This window comes from Varanus komodoensis, unplaced genomic scaffold (genome assembly GCF_004798865.1).
Source record: "Varanus komodoensis strain SLA01 unplaced genomic scaffold, ASM479886v1 scaffold15, whole genome shotgun sequence".
Taxonomy (NCBI): domain Eukaryota; kingdom Metazoa; phylum Chordata; class Lepidosauria; order Squamata; family Varanidae; genus Varanus; species Varanus komodoensis.
Window position 1 is genome coordinate 67,909 of NW_025335440.1, and position 18,917 is coordinate 86,825.

General features: G+C 49.7%; 2 protein-coding genes across 4 annotated transcripts in view; one reads left to right on the forward strand and one right to left on the reverse strand.

Moving 5' to 3' along the window:
* The window catches only part of FNDC5 (fibronectin type III domain containing 5), a 36,670-nt gene extending 33,689 nt beyond the window's left edge, over positions 1 to 2,981 (forward strand). Inside the window, exon 6 of the mRNA XM_044424951.1 lies at positions 766 to 2,981. Within this exon, the coding sequence (XP_044280886.1) occupies positions 766 to 807 (42 nt within the window). The 3' untranslated portion in view covers positions 808 to 2,981. The remainder of the gene's footprint in view (positions 1 to 765) is intronic.
* Positions 2,982 to 5,393: 2,412 nt separating this feature from the next.
* LOC123020725 (S100P binding protein) lies at positions 5,394 to 18,828 on the reverse strand. Of its 3 annotated transcripts, none has more exons than XM_044424836.1 (5): positions 18,789 to 18,828; positions 13,002 to 13,842; positions 11,959 to 12,059; positions 7,392 to 7,488; positions 5,394 to 5,809 (listed from the first exon to the last, which is right to left on the reverse strand). In XM_044424836.1, exons 1-5 carry the CDS (start codon positions 18,796 to 18,798, stop codon positions 5,677 to 5,679), a joined length of 1,182 nt encoding a protein of 393 aa, XP_044280771.1. In that variant the 5' UTR covers positions 18,799 to 18,828; the 3' UTR covers positions 5,394 to 5,676. The 3 variants fall into 3 exon arrangements, with proteins under 3 accessions (XP_044280771.1, XP_044280770.1, XP_044280769.1); XM_044424835.1 differs by lacking the exon at positions 18,789 to 18,828 and adding an exon at positions 17,791 to 17,827; XM_044424834.1 differs by lacking the exon at positions 18,789 to 18,828 and having other exon boundaries at positions 13,002 to 14,157.
* Between the last annotated feature and the right edge of the window lie 89 nt (positions 18,829 to 18,917).

The window sequence follows — 18,917 nt, forward strand, 5'->3', positions numbered from 1 at the left end:
GCGCTGCTCGCACTCTGCTGTGTCGGCAGTGGCTTTACTGCCACATTCCCTTCAGGGTCCTTTCCTTGCTCACCAGCAACTGCTGCTTCTCAGAGGAAGGCCCTGGCAACCCTATTCCTCCTGTCACGGCAGAGTTGCCTGCCAGAAACTTTCCAGCACCCGCTGAAGCCACCCTAAAGTGACACCAAATGACCCATCAGATCCACCCCGCCCTTGCACGTAATTGAGCGATTCATGTGGCAACAGCCCTAGGACTGAGGTTCTGGCCATGTCGAAAGCGACCTTTGATGAAATGGATTCATCGACTAGTTGAAGCAGTAGCCAAATATGCTTTCACTGGTCAGCCACCTTCACCTTCACATGGTCAAAGTCTGCCTTGGCAAGAGGGCAACCTGGCAGGTTGGATGAATCCATCTTTTGCAACAAGGTACCCAAGACGGCATTTTGTGTATGCAGCCCTGCAAATGCAAACTTTGGTCAATGGAATACAGCTGAGGTTGGCTCAAGGCTAGTTTGATTCCTCCTTTGTGCTGCAGAACAATGTGAAAGTAAAATACTTACAAAGCCAGACTTGCTGTGACCTCTAGCCTGTCAAACACACACCTCTTTAGCCTGTTTCACATCCTGTCCAAACTCAATATGCTCATCTTCCCACGCGGTGTCGTGTGCTCATTCTCACCTGCAGTCTCTCTCTCTCTCTCTCTCTCTCTCTCTCTCCCCCCCTCCCTCCCTCCCTCCCTCTCCCTCTCTCTCTCTGTCTCCTAGTTTCCCAAAAACAAGCCTTCAGTGAACATCATTGAAGCATGACAGCCTGGTGGATGGACTCCATTTCTCCTTCCTGCGCTCACTTTCGGTTTCCCCCTCCAAGACTGGGCAACTGAAGAGGTGAAACATTGCAGGAGCTGTTTGGAAAGCGTCCTGCTTGGGCTGCAGATTGCAGGTTCCAGTGGCTCCATTTCTGCCCTGGAGAAAAAGAAGCCCCTGAACCCAAACCAACGTGGATCAAAAGAAGGACAAATATATATTGCAGCTGCATATCGAGAATGGAACATTTCCACCAAAATCATCCCGATGATGACTTGGGGCCCATCTTGACTTCTTGAACTGTGCTGTGCTGTACTCAAACATCTGGCCATTCGTTGATGGAGCTAGCAGGGGTGCCATCTTGCACCTTGACTGTCTCTTGCCATCTCGTCCTACAATCTTAATCTCCACAAAAACGTTTCATTTCATTGCTGGTTTGCTTTCTGCTCACTGCAGCTCAGTTTTTCAGTAGGAGATGCTGTCCTGGTTTCCAGATGCCAACTGGCTGCATCTCTCCTCTTCATGAGAACCCCGAGAACACCACTTTCCTTCAACCACAAGCCAAACAAGGACTTTAGCTCTCAGTTCCAGGCTCTCAGTCTTGCTGTTTGTGTGTCAAACACAAACAATTTGCGGGGATTTGATCTTTTTTCTTTAAAAAACAGAAGCACATAAGCTATTCCACCTGGGTTCTCTGGACTCCACTAGCTGCTTATTATAGGTTATTTTGAGTTGTTGAGTTTCCTGTTTTCCTCCCTAGTTTGGCGTGTTGTGCATTGTTTTACCTAACAGAGAATGCAAAAAAAGAAGAAAATCCCTCCAGCTCTACAGAACAGCAAAGTCCAACTTTACTCATAGCCACAAAGCAAAGCATCTACAGCATTCCCAGGGGCTGGGAGGGCTGCTCAGTGCCCTGCCTACACCACAGATCTAGGTCAGTTTTATCCCACTTCCACTTCCTTGGCTTCTTCTGGAGAATCCTGGAAATTTTAGTTTGGGGAGGTGCAGAAAACGAGAGCTTTTCTTCAGGAGGCACTGATCACGTGCTCGTCCTTCCCTGCTCACAGCTGTTTCCAGGTTCTGTAGATAACATTGGGAGCCTCCAGTTTCATTTTTGTGTCCACTGAGCACTTTTGGTGAGTTTTTTGCAATAGGAAGAATGCTGCATTTAATTATGAAAATAGGAAAGAAAGAGCTTTTTCACTTGCTCATTGCCATTATTTCGCTATACAAAAGTGCCACCTAGAAGTTACACAGCAGAAAAGCCAGAAGGAAAATGCTTGAAGTGGTCCTCAGGGGGCGGTTCCGTGGTGAACCCAAAGGAGATCTGTTGCATTCACAGGCAGAAGACGAGCCCCACTGGGTCAGGCCAGGGGCGCCTCTCCAGCGCTCCTCCTCCCCCCATTGGCCAAGTGGATGCTCCTGGGAAGCTTGCAGGCCGCCCTCGTTTGTCCCTGGCCGGTCGCCCTCTGAGCAGCAGCCGTCGTTGGGTCAACGCCCGATGACCGCCTGCAGTCCCTTTTTAGGCCCTCTAGGCTGGGGGCCATCATGAAGTCTTGTGGCTCTGTCCAGCCAAAGGGCCCATTTAGCGAAGAAGCCTTTCTCCTTGACAGCCTGGAGTGTACTGCCGCTTTTTGGAGGACCCTCCATCCTTCTGTGCCAAGAGTGGCACGCCAAGCCCCTTCCTCACAGAGCCACCGCCCGTGTTCCCCGTACGGCATCGTTTCTTCCTGGCATTTCGAGTCAGCAAAGAGGTCCGATGTCGCCGCCCCAGCAGCTTGATCCATCTGCAAACCACACCATGGCCCCAGCTTAATCCTGGCCATCCTGCGGTCCCCCAAAGTGAGCTGTGGTTACTCTGCAGCGGCTTGCACCAAGAGGTGGGCCGTTTGCTGTGGACCGCATGTGAATGCGGAAGAGACCTGTGGAGGCCAAAGCCCCAGAACAGAGCTGAAATTGTTTTGTGCAGAAAGACTTTCAAGTAAAATCTCACTCAACTTTGCTGCAAAAGTTCAAGCAAATTGAATGGGTCCTGTGGGATATAGAATAGCGTGTTACTGGGGAGGGTGTAAAATTCAAAATCTGTCATTACTTAATGTCACTGCCTTAACGTGTCTTTCCAGCGAGTCTTATTATGTTTTTTTAATCCCTTAAAATTGACTTCTACAAAATCAAAATGTGAGGAAAAGCTTTTCAGTTTGGTTGTTTTTACCCCCGTTTCCCTGCATCCCCCACAGGCAACGCACTGACGGAGCTGCAGCCGTGCAGGCCCTGGGCCGGCAGGGAGCTTGGTGGGCGATGAAGGCTTTAGACTAGCGATTCCCGGATCCAGGCCCGACACCTGGCCCCGGAGGACGTATGCAACTCATGCGTGTAGTGGGGGCAGAGGAGGCATGTGCCCCCGCAGTGTGATAGCTGCAGACAGTGGTGTTCCTGGACTGGAATGCTGAGGGCTTTGCACACATCAAGTGGAATTAGCATGTGCCACAGCCTTGTCCCCCCGATACGGCAGGCCTGTGGGGGGTTTGTGGGATTCAGCACCTCCATTCGGCTCGGTGCCCTCCAGATGTGCCACTGCCATAGGTGGCCCCCCAGCTTGGGGATTATGGGACCTGTAGACCAACAGATCCAAAATGCCAATGTATGGGTCGATCTGAGAAGGCCGAGCGCCTCCATCTCTAGCCACAGGAAAAATAAAGAACTGGCTCAAGACGGGGGCCACCCCAAGCACCACTGGGGCTTTCAGCTCAAGGCCAGCACTGTCCAGAACGGAAGGGTTGGGAAGAGCAGCACAAGATGCAAGCGTGAGCTTTCAGGCAGGGAAGGGGCCGCCAGCCTCCTCGCTCTGCTTCTGGGCCTGATGCACATGCCTGGGCACGGTTCTTTCTGGGGACAGGCGTAGCCAACCTTTTCCTAAGAAGCAGTGTCTTTATGCCCACTCAATGGATATAACTGACATTACAGTGATTAAACATATTCATTTAATCACATAAGGAGTTAAGATGATTGACAGTACATCTACAGCCCTGTTTTCATGCCAAGTCCAAGTTGCACATGGTCAAGATGGGCATTTCTTCGTTCTGGACCCCGAGAAGGCTGGAACCACACAACAGGGACAGACACTCCCATCTGGTGCTCCCGAAACCAGAGCTGAAAGTGCCGCCATCCCAACTCCTTTGGGCTATAAAAGGGAGGGAGGCAGGATTCTTTGCGGTCCATTGGGCCCAAGGGTGAGCAAAGGCTGCAGAGGCAGGGGAGAAGGCTGAGAAAATGAGGCATGGTGGCCAGGCATCTCACCTTCCACCAGTGATGAGAACCACTGAGGGGTCCCAGCAGGAGTCCCTCAAATCCTAGAGCCTGGCCTCCATATTGCCATACCCCTGCCCTTTCCACTTGCCTTAAAGCGGAGCTCCGATTCCCCTCGCCTGGAACCTGGGCTGGCTAAATGGAAGCCTTGTGCCAAACAGGACAAGGGAGGGTGTGTGCGTGCGATACCAGCCGCCCCGAAAATTGAGAATTAGTCCAACTTTGCAGCAGTATTTGCACTTCTGCTGAAGGACTTTCCAGCACTGCTCTCTCCTTGCGAGTCCCACCTGCCTTTCCCACATTCAAGCATTCACACGGCCCTCCCCCAGGCTGCAAAGGGGAGGTGGAGGGGTGCACATGCTCCAAAACATTAGCCTTTGTAATTGCAGGCTTAAAATGTGCCATTAGCAAGTGAAAACAAAACAAAGCCTAGAAGCGATTCCACGCTTCATAGAGAGGATTCAAGCTATGAACAGCAGCCACCATTTCTCTGAAAGGGAAGCGATAAAGGAGAGGGAAAATAGTAAGAATACGCTATGGCACGCAAGGAGTTATGCGAAGGGGAGACAGACAGATGTGACAAGCTTAAGACACAGAAAGTGTTGCTGCATCACCTTAGAAGGGCATGTTCCAGGCTGGATCACGAAAACGGGGCTTTACAAGGCTATGGAACAACCCAGAGAGGAACCAAAATGGAACTGGAATCGCTCCTAGCTTCCAGCCTTTGCCAGAGCCGCCTGTATGGGAGACGAGCCCCCCATGCTTGCTTCGGTTGTGCAGATGCTTACAGGAGATACAAGAGACGGGGAAGATGTCTGCTGTTTTTTTCCTACCAAATTATTGCTTGAGCAAGAGGCTGCACCAAAGACAGTGCCTGCTGCATGGCCCGGAGAAGCACCACCTTCTTCTCGGAGGGCTTTGGTTGCTTCTAGATTGACACGTACCCAGGCAGGCCATTTGTCGTTAGAGGAAGGGCCACGCAGGCGAGGAGCACCTCTGAGGCTACTTCTGCTAGGAACTTGCAACCAACCGGAGCATTTCAAGAGAGGGTGAATCATTTCCCTTGCTCGTCCGCCTACCTGGTCCATTCCATCTCTCATCGCCGATGCCTTGGGAGCAAAGTACATGGGCTGCCTCCACCGCAACGCTGTTTGCAGTCACATGAAATGCTTGCCTGCAGTGCCAGCTGGGCACGCAGCCAACTGACAGGCACGCACCTTGTGACTTCTGAAGGCATGCAAATATGCAACAAACCAGGATCAAGAAAATAGCCAACCACTCACTGTGGGAGAAGAGCAGTGTGCCACAAGATTCTTAAAAGGCACAAACATTTATGAAAGTGATCAAAGTGCATCTCAAGCAGAAAGCTGAAACCTCCAACATAGGTAGTGAGGAAATTCAAGGAATAAGCAAACAAATATTTCTATCAAAAACACACACTAACTGGGGTTTAACGTTAAAAAATTGTTGTAATTATACAACAATATAAAGGTCAGCCGGCTGAATGTCAGCAGCTAGGTTACTTCTGAAGTGCAGGATAAAAACACAGGCAGTGGCAAGGCTCCCCTAGCCCAGGGCGGTGCTTCGCTCAAAGCGATCGGGGATCGCAGCAAACCGACGGACGTTGTAGCTGTTCCTTTCGACCCACTGCTGAAGGCTGAATCGCTGGACTGTGCAATTGCTTCGCTGGGCAAAGTTCCTGGATGGGGCAGAGAGAGGAGAAGCTGAAGCGGGCAGAGAAAAGAAGGAACTGCAGACATCTCCTGTCCCCATCCAAGCTGCTCTTGCCAGGGTCCCTCCCAATTTGCCTGCTGTGGCAGACCAAAAGTTTGGATGCAGCCCACTGATGTGCCAAGCCAAGTGTGGCTGGCAGGTGCAAACTGAGCACCAAGCCCCCCTCACACGAGCAGTCACTTTCTGCACCTGGCATTTGGAGGTATGGGACCTGCAAAGGGACCCTTTCACTCCTGCAGATAACAGGCTGATCACCCTTGAGTTCTACCTGTCCTGTTGCAAAACTATGATCTAGAAGGCAACACCTCATCTTATGCAAGCCAATTCCTTAAGAGAATTAACTGTTCTTACTGGATATAGGAGAGGCATATTAAATAGCAAAAAATATCTTGAGCAAAATCCAGGGCAGTATCAGGAAACCACAGCAAAAGGAATTTTTGGCAAGCATTTTATTTTATTTTATTTTTAGTGCTGGGAAAGCTTTTCCTGTCAAGACCCCACAGCTGTTTGAAGGATTCTTCATGCATGACAGTTCGACTCTCCTGCGTCAAGGGAAGGATCCTGGGAAACATCAATGGTTTCATTTCAGTGCTGTTTGGGTCAAGCAGAAATTGCTGCCATCCCTACTGTTGGGCATGTCAAAGAACAGGGCTGCCCTGTCATGAGAAGCCGCAGCTTTGCCCCCTGGGCATTGCTGAGCAGAACAAACAGCGCACGCACTAATGGAAGTGGCAGCTGCACCAACAAAGAGCCGCCTCACTCTGCTGAAACCCGTCTGACCGGAGGACTGGCTTGCGAGGGTCCAGCAGATGCTCAGGGACACAACTTTTCAAGGCATTCTGGGAATTCACAAGGTTTTTACAGCCTTCAAGTGGAAAAAGCACTCTTCCCTTTCAGTCAGAATTCACAAGCCAGATTATCTCCTCCCCACCCCCAAAACCACACACATTTCTGTTTTATTACATAGTCCCCTCCTTTGCTTAAAGGAGGGGATGAAAGCTTTGGGGGTACCCATGTTAGTTAGCATGGCCAGAGCAATGACGCAACTACAAATTATTGCTATTGTGAAATTTTCATTTTGTGGCCATTTGTCCCCACGGTGTACACTGAGCCAGTGTGGTGTATCAGTCAGGAGCACCGGGCTGGGACTCAGGCCATCGGGGTTTGAGTTCCCGTTCCGCCATGGGGCCAACAGAGTGCATCTGGGACAGTCACAGCCCAGCCTACTTCACAGGGCTGTCGTTGTGGAGGCAAGATGGAGAACAGGAGGAGAATGATGAAAGCTGCCCTGAGTACTTTGCAAGAAAAAGGGGGGATATAAATCCAATAAATACACATTTTCCCCCCACTGTGCTTGGGGGTGATACATGTCACAGTGGACGGAGCTGACCCAGTGCAGAAGAGCTTGTCATGATACGCTTTTCCATTTTTGCTTGCGATTCTCAAGAAGGTTACAAGGCTGTCGAGCAGTTTAAGCAACTGCTTCCATCCCGGAAGGAAGCCCGCAGTGGGGTCCACTTTTATTCTCAGCTAGGGGAGCGCAGTACCTCACAGTCAGGTCGGTTGGATGCTCGAACCCGGGTTCCCGGCTCTGGGCAGCAACCTTCCTCATCAGCTCATGCAATTCATTGACTTCGCCTGAAACTGGGCACAGCAAGAGGTTAGTGGGGGGGGGGGTGCAATCCAGCATGGCTGCTTGGCTATAACAGAGACAGGCCCTTCCCCTCTCAAGTCCCACCAGAAGCAGCATTTCTCTGGCACCAGGAAGAGCCTGTTTGCTGCAGGCGAATGTGCCAAGACCCCCCCCCCCCAGGCTGCTTTGAGGCAGCACATCTGCACCACAGTCGAGATTTATGCACCTGGTCGAACTACGGTGGAAATCCAGATTCAGTCCCTTGAAAGACAGACGCATCATTTTGAGAATGGACTTCCCAAGTCGGACGAGGCATGTCACAGCTTACTGACTGCTAGGGCAGAACGGCAGTGGAGCCCATGGCCTGGGGAGGTGGGGGCGCATTCAAGAGGCAGCTGGCCGCTCTCTGCCAGGGATGCTTCAACTTGGGAGTCCTGCACTGAGCAGACTCAGGCCCCATGGCCTTACGGGCCCCTTGATTCCGTGTAAACTCCAGAGGTGCAAGAAGAATTTTTTGCTTCCATGCACCTAACTGGAGCAGACATGGAGGAGGACAACCGGGGCTTTCTTCAGATCTTGCCTTTCCTCAGGCTGAGAAGCTCAGAGGTGCTGCTGGGCACAATTCTGGTACCACGCAGATGGCCTCAGCAGGCCGGGTCCCAAGGAAATGTGCTGCTCAAAAGGGAACACTTCAGAACCAGGAATCTTTTCTTTTCTAGATTGGCCCCTAATTGGTTTCCATCGAGAAGTGCAGCCTGCTAAGAGCTTCAACCGGAACTTGGCAAGGCCAAAGGCGTCAAAGCTGCCGCGCGCTGCCAGTGCATTGCTGCAGCTGGACCACAAATGCACTGACCACTGAGGGCTCCGCCAGCGCATGGCCTTAGGGGAGAAGAGCCACCCCCACGCAAATCCTCTGGGCCTAGCAAGTGACCTCTGTGCAAGCGACGCCACCTGGATGCCAGGCTGCAGCACCACGGGTGGAAAGGCTCAGCTACGCAGCTGCTGACCGACCAAAGCTCATTTCCTGCACAGAGGTGTGGACATGGAGAGGCAAGAGGCTGTTCCACCAGTTTATGCTCCTCCCGGCTCTCTGGCACAGAGCAGTCTTCATGCTCAAAGCAGCACAAGAGCCACTTGTGGCGAGATGCTGCAGGAAAGGGTTCGGCATCCCTGCTGGCAGCATTCAAAGCGCCATGCGCAAAGTGGGCAAAAGCCAATTCGAAACGCCAACGGCCAAAAACTAGGCCCAGGCTCAGCAGGCGAGATGCACCAACAACCTTTCTGACCCTGGGAGCCAAAGGAGACCCCCATACTCGTTCGTGCTGACAGACAAACTCCAGGCCCGTGCATTTCCTCCACTGTATTCTAGCGCCATCTGCTAGCAAACAGGAGGAAAGACTCTGGCCCTGCCTGGACAGGACTGGAGGCACGCTCTTCTCCTACCGGACATATGCGTGGTGAGACAAGAGTCACGTGCACCTTGCAACCTCGCCAGCACACAGAAGAGGCGGAGCTCAGAATGTGGCAGCGCTCGCAGGTTTGCTGCCCAAGCCATGCATGTCTGCCAGAACCCAGGTCTTAAGTCAGAACCGCTTGAGCAAATACTAGCCACATTGTGCCCCAGTGCGGCCTCAGCAGGCTGGTCACCCAACCAGCCATTCCATGGATCTGGAAATAGTGGCTTGCAATCACAGCAGCTTTGCCATTCAAAAGTGAAAGGCAGAGAAGCATGAAAGGGATTAAGAACAGAAGGTGAAGGTCCCTCACACAGCTGCAAGTATCAGCCTCACAAGGGGCTCAGAGATGCACACGGTCTACAGAAGGAGGTGCAGAGGACCCATTCTTGCTCCCTAGAGTTGCTTTTCTGTCCAGTTTCCAAGGCTGCTTCGACCTTGGCCTCCATTTCAGCAGCTACTGCACGCCTACCCAGCCAGGCAGCCCGTATGCTAATCACCCTTGGAAGCCCCACAGGAAGCATGAAATCTAGCCCAGGCCGATGGGGTGTACTTTGGAGAAAGCTGTGAGATGTTCATTCCACCCACACCTGTAAGTTGTCAGGTAAGAGTCCATTTTATTTATTTACTTGAAAAGGTTTATGCAATGCCTTTCAAAACACAGCATTTTCCTAAGGCAACATATAAAATATAATAAATCAATTCACAATACATAACAGCAAGCAGAAAGTGCCATAACATGTCCTTTCATTCCAGCCAACTATTCTACCATAAAATCTAAAAAACAGGGCAGTAAAAACACCCTGCAAACCTAACCCATCCTTCTCAATCAAAAGCAGCCCAATAAAGCAGCTTCGCAGAGCCCACCCAAAGCAGGGAACGGGCTGGTCTGAAGTCCTAAGCGGGGCCCCCCAGGCGGACCGCTTTGGCCTGTCAGCCTAACTTAGGGCAGGCCCATGCGGAGGCATCCAGTGCTACCAGCCAGATGATGGCCTTGTGCAGCACTTTCGCCCGCCCCTCCTTATGAGACCTTCTGCAGGAAGGACGATGATAGCAACATGTTGAACTGCATGCACGACGGCTCCACGAGCACCTCTTCAGGCAGCGCTCCGCTCCCCGATGGGCAGATGAGCAGGCCTCAGGCAGGCTCGGGCGGCATCGGCAGCTTTTTCAGTTCATGCCGCACACACCTCCTTCACTGGACTGTCCACTTACAGCTCCCCCGCCCCACCCCGCCCATGAGGCTGTCCATGGGAGCCAGCAGGTTACCCGAAAATCCTCTCCCGTGAACCTCCTCTCCCTGTAAGCAGAAGTGGCGGACCTCCCATGCAAGCCCAAGTGTGCAGGGTTTTAATCTGCCTCTTCTCCCTGAAAGCTGCTGGCTGATACTGAGTTCAAACCTCTTTCCTTCTGTGTGAATGGATGAGGTTTAGCTGCCCTGCTCATGAAATGCATAGTAAGATTAAAGGCACAAGCAGCCCCTCGTCACCTTCTCTCCACATTATGACTCCCGGATGAGGATGCTAGAAACGGCCCACCAGGTGTGCACCTGTTTGTACCGAATGCACAGCGAGACAGAAACTTTGGGCAAGAAGCAGAATTGCTGATTTCCCCAAGAAAGCCTCTTCATCTACCCAAGAAGAAACCAGAAAATGGGTCACAACTGTGAGCCTGAGGACGGTCTTCCAGTTCCGGGGAGTTCTTATAGACTCAGCCCTGGCTGAAATAAGACGCATGTGGCCCATACCCATCTGCTTGCCCCTCAAGGCAATCAAGGGGCACACATGATGCGCTCCATGCTGTGTCACATGCAAAGATCCAGCGCATGACAGAAAAGAGCCCCGGAGCAGAATGGTTGTCCAGCACACTCACGGCAGCCAGGATGACGTAGCAGCAGATTTGTGACTATGGGCATTGATTTATTATTTATTTATTTAGGAGACTGCTATGTCGCCCCATTCGCCGAAGCCTCGGGGCACCTACGTTCAATGCCGCTGGGGCACAGAACCTTTGAGCAGACCCAGGGGCTGCTGTGCTTCAGGTCGGGGGAAGAAGCCTGCACCCCCGCGGTGGCCACCGCTGCCCAGCCGCCGAATTCAGGGACAGGAGGATGGTACGGTGCTTTGGCTGCCACAGAGCAACCGAGGGTTGAATTTAGCTGGTTCACGTGCCATGTAGAAGTGTCCCACCAATTCATTGTGTGGAAAGTGTCAAATGAAGCCTGCAAGCAAGATTACGTTGAAGACCTTTAGCTCTACAGAGCTGTTTGCCACCAAACGTCCATGACAGCCAGCCAACCTGTAGCATGAAGCTTGCATGTGTGAATGCACAGGTGTGTTTGGGGGCCAAAGTGGTCCCCAGGTCTGCTGCACTTGCCCATCCTGCTTGAAGTGAACCTACCACATAAAATTACTCAGATAACCTCCTCAAAACAATCCAAGCTCCTTGAAGAAAGGCTGATTTGAGTGCAACAAATACAGGCAAGGAAAGGAAAGATGGCCTCTCCAATTGGGAAAGATTCCTTCCCAATCTCAACTAGAATCACAGTAACCCCCTCCCAAAAAAGCCCACCTGGCCCCCACTCTGGCCTGGAAGGGTAAAAGCCAAGCAAGGAGGACATGCTTTCTGGAAGCTACCCCACCCAAGGGGAACCTTTTGCGGCCAACCCAAGATTCCCCCAGATGTGCCCATACATGGGTTTGAGAAGGAGGCAGTTCCATGACCCTGAAAGACAAGACTAGGGGAGTGCATGAAGTTTTCCTCTCTCTTGCTTACATTCCTCTAAAATGTGCTAAAAAGGGAAGCTGTTTTTTCCCCAGGGCTCCACTTCGCCTACTTTGTGCACAGAGACCCTTTTTCCACCTCATACCCTGGAGTGCTTGATTGTCTAGTGCACACGCCAGGACCGAATCCCACTTCTGTAGACTACAGCTGCGGCGGCTGAACTCCAGCACTTCTCAGCCTCCAGCATGAGTTGGGTCAGGCTTCTGCTAACCCTCAAATGTAGCGAGTTCTGGCAAAACATACCTGGTCCCGGTGCAGCACAACGAGCATGGTTGAGGACAGCATAGATGTATTTTTCCTTGCTCTGCTCAAGGTCACTTTCTTGGATGCATATCCGCGTAGGCCTTAAAGGAAAAGAGGAGGAGAGAAGCAGTACAAAATTGCTAATTTCTTACAAGCAGAGTCGAAGTTACAGAGCGCGTTTTGGGGCCAATACAAAACAGCATGACCTCAACGAGGGCTGAGTGCCTTACAATCACTGTCCCATCTTTGGGAGGATGTGTGCCAATTATTTAATCATCAAGTCTCCCATGTTTATATTCACAGAAGCTGAACCACACCGTTCGAGATCAAAAGTTCTCGAAAACACTGTGATGGGGGGTGTTTACCCTGAAGAATTAAGAATTTAATTGGTTTTAAGATTTTTCTTTGCACCTTAATCTGTACATGAATTGCAGATGTGTAAAGTCGGTGCCTTCTCAGAATGCAGGGAAGAAAGCTAGAATTTAAGCAGCATTACAGAGGATTGTGCAAAATAAAAGACATTTCTACAAAGTTAAATCAGGGCCATAGGCCACAACCTGGCATCAAACGTATGGAAGATCTCTACATAATGTCACACTTCTGGTTCTGATAAGAAAATTTCCACCCTTCTGACCATAGCAGCGGGATTTAGTGCCATCTCCCACTGCTGAGATTTTTTTGTCCCTGAAGAACTGGAAATTGGGGGGATCTCAGCAGAAACAAAAGGATGCAGGAAAGAGCAGAAAAGATGAATTTAGATGACTATATGCAGACATAAGTATCTTTTACACCACACAGGAGCAGAGGAGTCTACACAAAACCTCCTCAGTAGTCAAACTGGGGGCTTTTGTACCAGCTAGAAGGAAAAGAGATGCAAGCGTTGGCACTGCCTGGAGTGGCATGCCCCCCACCCCCCATGCACCTCCCCAAGTTCCCACGATTAATCTAAGCTGTGCAGAGCAGCACATGGGCAGGCAGAGCGTGGAACCAAAAAAGGCCCGGATGCCAGCCTGGCTGCACACAGCACAGTGAAGTGTTCAGACCTCTTTGGCTCCCCGGTGCAGGGAACTTCCTCCTGAGCTTCTCTGCTGCCATTGGCAGAGTTGGGCAGTGCAGCCTCCTGGGAGCGGACAGAGCCTGATGGTCCTTCGGTCTCATGCAGCAGGCCGGCTGTGCTCGCTCTTCCTCGCTCTTGCTGCTTTGAGGAAGACAGACCTTCAGCCAGCATGTTACTTAAATCACACGTGGCCACCCGCTGGCGTACAGCTTGCAGAGTCTCTTCCACAGCCTGAGCAGCTTCCTGACCCGTCACCCCAGACACAGCTGGAGCCATTTCTGCAACTGTGGGACTGCTGCAACCTAACTCAAGTCCAGCTGGAACCTGAGAGCTCATGTTCAAACAGTTCCCACTCTCCTGACTCTCAGAGTATTTCCCGCAAGCACCACCACTTGGGGAGGCTGGAGGGCCAGCCAGAGGGAGAGGCTCTGAGCTCAAGGTCTTCTCCAGTCCACTGGGAAGCTGCCCTACTCTAAGAGATGCTACCAAGCAAACGTGCTCCACTTCCTGTGCAGGCTGCCCAGATATTACAGAACCTGGAAAATCCTCATCACTGGACAGGAGTTTATCCTCATCTTCAGGGGAAAGTCCGGTGGGCGAGTCTAGTTTTTCCCCATTCGAGGGCTCTAGTAAGGTGTCGTCCAGGTTACTATAATCACAGTCCCCACTGATGGCCGGAGAACAGACAGGAGAAGCTGCCAGCCCATTGCTTGGGGAAGGAGGCGGCAATGGTGACACGGAGGAGCTGCAGGTTTCTGCACAGCGCGGTCTCTTCACATCTGACCAACTCTCCTCAAGCTCTTCCAAGGGCCTCTTGCTCCTGCAAACTGAATCATTTAAGAAAGTGACTTTAAGATCACAATGCGGCCCAAAAGTGCAGGAGCGGAAAGTATTGCGCGCCATGACGCAGCTTTGCTGGTGTCCGTACACTTTCTTGCTTTCCTTCTTTCTTATGTTTTAAAGCTAAGATTGGGAGGTGCTACACTCAATCCTTTCTTTCAGTGAAAACACTTCATCATTACCTGTGAAAAGAAAAGCAAGACAGTCTGGCTGAAGGGATCTCTCTCTCTCTCTGCGCACCATCTCTCTCCACCCTCAACCTCACCTCAGCACTGGAACAAATTCACCCATTCCACTGCTTTGGGCTCTTCCCTCACAAAGACTGCATTTGCTTGGGAGCAGCCTTCACCCCAGTTCAGGAGTTCAGTTTCAATGAATTCTGTTAGAAGCCACAGGCAAGGAGAAAAACCTGTCCTGAACTTACTCTCTGGGGATGTAAACTGTGAAAGCTGCTGTAACCCAGAGCTAAATAGCAGGAGATTCTGGGGCAGCAGTGCATCCAAAGAGAAGCCACTTCTCTAAAGTCTTTGTTTAACAAAATATTAGGAGGAAATATGCCAGCATCTCCAAAGTATTCTATAATAGTTTTGATTCCTAAGCTTAAGAAGGATTTGACTAACCCAGAGTCTTAAAGACCTTTATCAATGATAAACTGAGCTGCAAAATTTTGACAACAATATCGGCAAATAGAAGAAATTTAATAAGTATATTAAAATGGAATAAAGTGGCTTTATAGTAGTGAGGCAGATGGCAGATTTGACCAGAAGAGTTTTGAACATATAGGTTATAGGCAAAGGGAAATCCAAAGCTGGCAGAATATCCCTAGATATTTTTAAAGCTTTTGATTGTGTGGAATGGTCAACAATAAAGTTAATAGGATTTGGATGATACTTTGCTAACAGTAAGGGATCCACTAGAAGCCATAGATTAGGTTAGATTACATTTGGAAGAATATGAAGAAATATTAGGTTTGAAGGATAAATTGGGATAAATTAGAAATGCTATTTAACAGTGATAAAGATAAAAAGGAAAAAATTAAGACATAAATTCAAGGTTAAGATATCTAGACTTATTAAATATTTAGGTATTAATATTACTAAAAATAGAATGTCTAAAAAGAATAATTTTGATAGGTTAAAAAGAAATAAAAGAAAAAATGATGGGATTCGGGAAAAATGGATTATCTTGTTTTGGTAGAATACTTATTTATGATGTCCCTGATTAAGATGATAAAGAATTAAAAGAATGGCAAGATATGAGCAATAAGTTTTGTAAAGGGGGTAAAAAAGCAAGAATAAGAGAAAAAGATGGTATAGATCACAAAAGATAGGGGGACTGGGCATCCCCAATATGAAGTTATTAGGGATAATCATATGGCTATAATCATATGGCTAATCAATTGAGACATATACTGGGTATTATATTACAATCTGACGAGTTAATATGGAAACATTAGAATCTTCTCAATTAGAAGGATCCTTGATAGGTTTTATTTTAAAATAAGGAAATAAGGTAGAAAATCCTTTCCTTAGGAATACATTACAGATTTGGAAGAGGCATAAGCAAAAATGTATGCCATCATTCTCACCATTATGTTCAATTACTGAATTAGAAGGGTTTCCATTAAACTAAAGGGAGAATTTAGAGGAAATTATTAAAGAATTTAAAAATAGTTAGATTAAAAGATTGGTTAGAGAAAATGAATAAAAATGATAAAAACAGTACTGGGAAAGGAGAATATAACTTGGTATAATGTGATTCAATTAGAGAATGGATAAGGAAAAGAGAAAGATGCAGGGATTACACAAAATTTGAAGATATGATTACAGAAATGAAAAAACAAGAGAATATGCAGATGAAAGAGATAGTAAGTAAAATTTATAAGATATTCTCAGAAGAACAGGATCAATATGATTCACTTAAAGCGGCATGGGAAACAGATTTAAGAAAAACATTAGTAATGAAAATTGGAAAAATATTTGAATGAAGAGGTTATTAAAGTGTCTGTCAGTAAGAATAAAGAAAAATTTCTACAAAATTGTATAGAAGTGGCAGTGACTCCAGTGAAATTGAATTGTATAGAGAATAAATACTCCAATTTATGTTGCAGATGTGGTCCTAAAGAAGGGACATAGGTCAATATGTAATGGGAATGTGAATACATAATGAAATTTTAGAAAGAGGTTTTTAAAGAGTACACTAAAATACTAAGTTTAAACAGAGACATATGCTCTAAGACCACAATACTTTCAAGATTTGATGATAAGAAATAAATAACAAATTTAGTAAGTGCAGCAAGACCAATTATAGCTAAGAATTGGAAAGTAAAATATGGTTACCAATTGTCTGACTACTATAGAGCAGTTTGGAATACAGCTATTAATTACAAATTAACATGTAATATTAAAGTGAGAAAAGGGCATATCAAATAAGTTTAATGAGATTTTGGGTATATGTATTACGTTTTAAAGAAAGGGAAAGGATTTGAGCTGTCAAAAGAATCATTACAGTTTTGGAAGTGGGGAATGTCCTGAAATGTTTGAAGGTTACATTTAAAAAAAAATGTGGCATGCATTCTTGGTCCTGGTGGTAGGGAGCACAGTAGTGTAGCAATTAGTTTTGTTTGAATTTTAAATATAGTATTATTTTGTTTGTATTTTACATTGGAAATTAATAGAAAATGTTTTTTAAAAGAGAAGTCAGTTCTCCCTCAGCACAAGAGGAACAGCTCTGATAGCAAAAGAAATGGGAGAAGCGCTGCACCATCCACCCTGAGGCAAGACCCACTGAACTCGATGAGGATCTTTCCAGAGGGAAGGACAGAGGGAGTATGAAGGACTGGCCGGTCAGCGGCACTGTCACAGAATAGTCAGGCGCTTGCAGGCCGCATCAGGGTGCCTGCTCACCTCTGAATTGAGAGGCCTGGGGAAACCCAGCACAGAGCGGAAGGAGATGCAGAGGCGAGACGCTCAAGGAGAAAAATCCTTTCACACAGGGATTTCAGTTTTTGTTTTGACTGTATGTCATACTGGAAACAATCAGCTGAGTGAGACTATAAAATGTGCTTTTTAGAATACCATTAGAATAGAAACATAGAAACGGAGCGAGTCGGAAGGGACCTCCGGCACCAGCCAGCTCCACTCACGACACGCCCCCCATGTGGACGTCCAGGAACGGGTAACCCTGTATGGCCAAAGTGCCTTAGTGCTTCTGTAGCACTACACCTCCCACTGTTTCTTCTTGGCAGCTCAGAGCAAAGGAACGCATCCCCAGCTGTTCCCACCTTCTTTCCCTGTGAACGCCTGTAGGTCACATGTAGAATGCAGAGGCATGCTCAGAAAGGGGAGGTGGCAGGTGGCTAGAGACCCGAGGCTCTCCTCTGCAAGGTGTCCATTTTGTGGCCGCGTCCAGGGAAGTGGCTCAAACGGCAAAGTGTGCCTGCGGACCCGAAGAGGTTGCCCCCTCCCAGAGCAAGTACCACAATGGGGTTATTTCCCTGCGAGGTAGTGCCTCTAAGCCACGGTTTACAATGCCTGCTTTGTTACCCACAAAAGGAGCCAACTTTCCAGCTGTATGGAATGGAAGCAGCTGCAGATGCTGGTTCACATACACAGTGGAAGCCAATGGTGATGACAACAGAAAGTAAGGACTGGGCAGGGGGATGGAACACTTCTCAAAAAGGCTTAAAATAAGCACCATTGTTAAGTCTGTTTGAGGAACCTTAAAGACTAATGGATTTATATGACAAGCAAATTAACAATGGCCACAAAAAACTGTGTCAGAATAAGTGCATTAGTCTTTAAGTGCCACAAAACTCTTGGTCACTTTTTTTCCTAAAAGGGGAGGGATGCTGTGAGTCCTGTGGAAGCCACCTTTTCTACTTTTGGGACTGCACATCAGATATTCATATGCCCAAACCTGAGATGAGCACTGACCTTCCACCCTCAGGGTTGACATCCGGTGAGCCCAGAGTCGATAACTTATGACACGCCACACAGGTTGGGCCTATCCACTAAGAAGAGACCAAGCATGGCCTGACGGGGGCAACAGTCACAGAAAAGGTTAAGGAGCTCAGAATCACCCCCCCCCCCACCATCAAAAATCTAAGGGGACACAAGTATCTCACCACGTGTTGCCCTCCTACTGTGTGAGCCGCAGGGTCACCCACTGCCAGGAAGAAGAGGCATTCAGTGTGCTCTCTGGTTAAATGATTCCTCCCGAGTTGGAGAGGGAGACTGTCGCCCCCAGCACCTTGTGGTAACCAGAAGCCCTCCTCCTTCTGCACCTCCATCACCCAGAGAAATCATGGCACTGGCCTCACATCTTGCCAATTTAATTTAGTCCAAGGATATTTAACTGCTCTTATCCTCTACCTCTTCCATTGGATAGAATAGGGCCGAGCCAAGCCACAGCTCGAGGAGAGCGCCGGGTCCGACCCCCTGCCCGATGCTGGTCTCAAGCCTCGCATCCACGTATCAGGCAGGCCTGACCCGGCTTAGCGTTCGATATTAGGCCGGATCAAGCACGGCCCCCAAGCTGAACTACAGGTTCGAGCAGGACCTGCCCCGGGCCCAGTAGGCTAGGGATGCACGTGCCCTCCCCGTCTGGCGCTCCCGAGCCCCTCCTGCCTTACAGCCGCGGCCGCCTCCCATCAGAAACTTTGCCGGGACGGCTAAATGAGTAACGACCCCCGGCGCCGCCCCTTACGACCGGCCCGGCGGAGGGCCCTGCTCCGGGAACGAGCCGGCGGCTCCTCCCGCCCCCAGGAGGCGGCGGCGGCGCGGGCTCGCAGCCCCGTCCTCCGCCCGCTAGACGGAGGGGCCGGCCCGCCCAGGGAGCGGGAGCCGAGCTGTCGCGCACCCGCCCGGCCGCCGCCGCCGCTCCTCGTCCCCACGCCCGGCCGCCGCCGCCGCCGCCGGGAGGCGACACTCACCCTCCGCCATCTTGGCCCGAACTGCGAAGAGACGTACCCGGCCGGCAAGGCGCGCAAGCCCCGCCCCGCCCCGCCCCGCCGCGCCGCGCCGCGCCATCGATTGTCTCGGCCCGCGACGCGGGGCGGGGC